Genomic DNA, 3320 nt, shown 5'->3' on the forward strand with positions numbered 1-3320 from the left:
ATTTCCATTCCGTTCTCATGGAGACCACCAACGGAGCATCATCTTTCAACAACCAGAAGTTGACAATCCCAGCAGTGAATGATGTTGAGCGACAAACAGACATGGAACCTGAAGCAAACGATGATTTTGACTACTCAAAACGATCTCAATGGCTTCGGGCAGCGGTGCTAGGCGCCAACGATGGACTCGTCTCCACTGCATCACTGATGATGGGTGTTGGTGCAGTGAAACAAGACTGGCTTAACCAAGTTGATAGGATCCAGTGGCCTCTGAACTTTGTTTCTTTCTATTTTTTTTTCAGCTTACCTTTTGGTTTTGTGTGCCATGCAACTGCAACTATGTTTTAACCATGTTCTTGGAAAACACACAAGTTGGCAATAATTTAGAGGAAAAAACTTTTTATATAAGTTATAACCGATATACTTATGTATGTAGGCATGATTATTTGTTAGCATTTCTAAAATTTTGAGTTTAATGAATTTATAAAATTTTAGATTGATAAAAATATAAAAAAAAAATAAATAAAAATATGTGATAATTTAAAATTCAAGCGACACCTATATAGCTTCTATCTATCAAATGAATATATCAATTCGAGTGATCTTCCTCTTCTTACAATTCCCTTTCCTGAAGTAATTCAAGATAGCAGGTTCAAAATCTTTTAACTAAAGACCCAAATTAAAATTTTAATAATATAATATAATTAAATTTTTTATTTAAAATTAAAATTGATTTTTATAATTAAATATTTTATAATCTAATTATAACTTCGTTAAAATATTAACATAGATCAAATTGTATTTCCTTTTCGGTGTTTAAGGAAAACAGGGAACAGAAAGAAATGGATATTTGTAATTGCAAAGAAGTAAATTCCAAAATTATAGATATACATTTACAGCATAGGAGTAGAGCATGATCTAGACAATCAACAAAACAGCTAAACCAATTGATTCAGATCAATCAGATTGAGAAAGATACATACAATATCAGCATCAGACCTTTCCTCTTTCCTTTCCACAATGCCTTCAGAATGGAGGGACAATGCCACATCCAGTTTCCGTCATCGGTGTTGTGAAGAACATCTGTTCCACTTCAACTCCCGAATCCGTTCTCTTTGCGAACCGACCCTTAATTCGAGGTCTTGTTTCTGCGTATGCTTTCCTTGAAGCATACCTTATTGTCTTCTCAAACTTTCTTGTCTTCTTCTTCTCTCGATATCTAAGGACCCTGGCCTCCCTGTCCATTGGTGTAAGTTGAGATGGCATCTGAATGGGAGGTCCAGAGAAGAGGTCAATTGTACCTTTAGAAGGCCACACGTGCGACGTTGGAATGTCACTAATATTTGATTCCGGTACAACCCCACCATCGACCGAAGAAACTGATACCTGGAATGGTTCATGGAAAGTCAGAAACGTCATTAAAGTAAACAAAAGGGAAAAGTGTCTATCTACATTCCATTTGGCTATGCACTTTTATGGAATAAAGGTAAAGTAACAAAGAATGAATGAAGTTCAGTGGAAAAAATTGAATATTCCCCTTTGATTTTAATTGCCGAAAATAGGATATGTAATTAGCCTAGTCTACAAAAGCATGTACAAACTTTGCAGAGAATGTTGCCATGTTAATTGCTCAAAAGTAAGTTAACTATTGTAATTACCTGCGGAATTAAGAGCTAAAACTCAGATTCAAGATTTTGCAAGACCATTGAGAATTGCATGTTTAAAAAAATTATGTTCTTTAGATTGGAGCACTTTCTAGCCAGTTGTTTGTTGCCAAGACAACTTACGCTGTGACTGATGGAACCATTGTAGCTGTATGCAGCTTTAGAGTAATCATAATCCAGGCCGATCTGAAAATTCTGATGTTGCTTCTGCTGCAAGTAATTTTCGGTACCTGTAGATAGAATTGGCACCACACTGACACCCCCATAACTCTTGTGTGGAACACCATAACGTTGTTGAAGCTGGTTATATTGATCAGTGAATTGATTCTCAACGTTTGAATTGTATTCCACGACGTCCAGATACTCATCAACCTCGCCATCGAATAAGATCCCGGTATTCTGGTTGGTACTGCTTTTCCCAGGATTCAGCAATAACCATGAAGCCGCCTCGTCCTCATCTTCCTCGACAATTGTCTCGTCTAACTCCGTTACTATAAAACCATCTTCGGTTTCAGCTGCCGCTACCATTTTTTGGCCGCCTGGATCAGCGGCAGAGGGGCCATATAGGCACCCTGAAATTGGAAGGATTGGGACACGCTGGTGGCGACGTGCGAGCGGATTGGCGGAGTGGATATCGGCATCACATGTGGTGCACAAGGATGCAGCATCTGCCTTGCACAAAAAGGCAGCAGGTGCGCGCTCACATGCCTGGCACACCCACAGACGTTCATGGCGCGAGGCTACCCGGTTTGCAGCATGCACACGGGCATCACATCCGGCACAGAGGTAGGCCGACTCTTCTCGGTAGTACACCGTGCAAGCCGTGGAGTGGCACGTGTCGCAGACACGAGCCCAATTGTTGCCTCCATCATTACCACCATCACAACTCTCCTCTTTCAACATCTCTCACACAGCACAAGCTCTCTACACTCGACTAACTCTGAGTGTGAACAGAGTGTGAACAGAGTGTGACAAGAAGTAGGGAAACACAAGTGGGAGGAGAGAATCCAGGGACTGACACATGGCAACAATTTAGTGGGTGCGAAAAAGTTCTTACTTCTTACATAATCTGCTTGTGGTTAGCTTAGTTTTGGGGTCGAGCAGGGGGGCCCAAAGCTTCTACTTAATTTGGCTTTTGGTACTTCAAGTAGATGAAAATGAAGATTGTACTCGCCATTGAGGTATGACACTCGGGCATCAAAGCATGCCTTGTTGGTCCAATGAAAATCGCTGATATTCTATTTAGACATGTCTCCTTCGGACATGTGAGCACCACATGGGATGAAAGGCCTTAATTTAGGGGTCATGGTTTCGACCAAAACTTGTCATAACAGTTTTGAACTTAGTTTGGAACAAGTTTGTTTCTTTGTGCAGGCAAGCAAACAAGAACTGTAATTATGGAGTGAGTTCAAAGTGTTGAGCATTTTTTGGTAAGATTTGTACATTATTTTTTTTCTTTGGTTTCCCTCTAGTTCCAAGGTTTTATCCTGATTAATTTGGATTGACTTGATCCCCATACTTGGTTTTAGTGGGTGACTCTCTCAGATTTTCTGCATACACAAAAACTCAAACCCAAGTCCTTGCTTAAAGACTATCAAATTATTTATCACTTGAACCAACCGTTGGTAGATTTGTACATTATTAATGATTGTTGTTT

General features: G+C 39.6%; 1 protein-coding gene across 1 annotated transcript; it reads right to left on the minus strand.

The window, feature by feature from the left end:
* Positions 1-1025: 1025 nt before the first annotated feature.
* LOC120155532 (zinc finger protein CONSTANS-LIKE 2-like) lies at positions 1026-2630 on the minus strand. The gene is made up of 2 exons (XM_039167068.1): positions 1787-2630; positions 1026-1385 (listed from the first exon to the last, which is right to left on the minus strand). The coding sequence occupies exons 1-2, from the start codon at positions 2564-2566 to the stop codon at positions 1026-1028; spliced, it is 1140 nt and encodes a 379-aa protein (XP_039022999.1). The 5' UTR covers positions 2567-2630.
* Positions 2631-3320: the final 690 nt, after the last annotated feature.

The sequence above is a fragment of the Hibiscus syriacus genome, unplaced genomic scaffold (assembly GCF_006381635.1).
Source record: "Hibiscus syriacus cultivar Baekdansim isolate YM2019G1 unplaced genomic scaffold, ASM638163v2 tig00002840_pilon, whole genome shotgun sequence".
NCBI lineage: Eukaryota > Viridiplantae > Streptophyta > Magnoliopsida > Malvales > Malvaceae > Hibiscus > Hibiscus syriacus.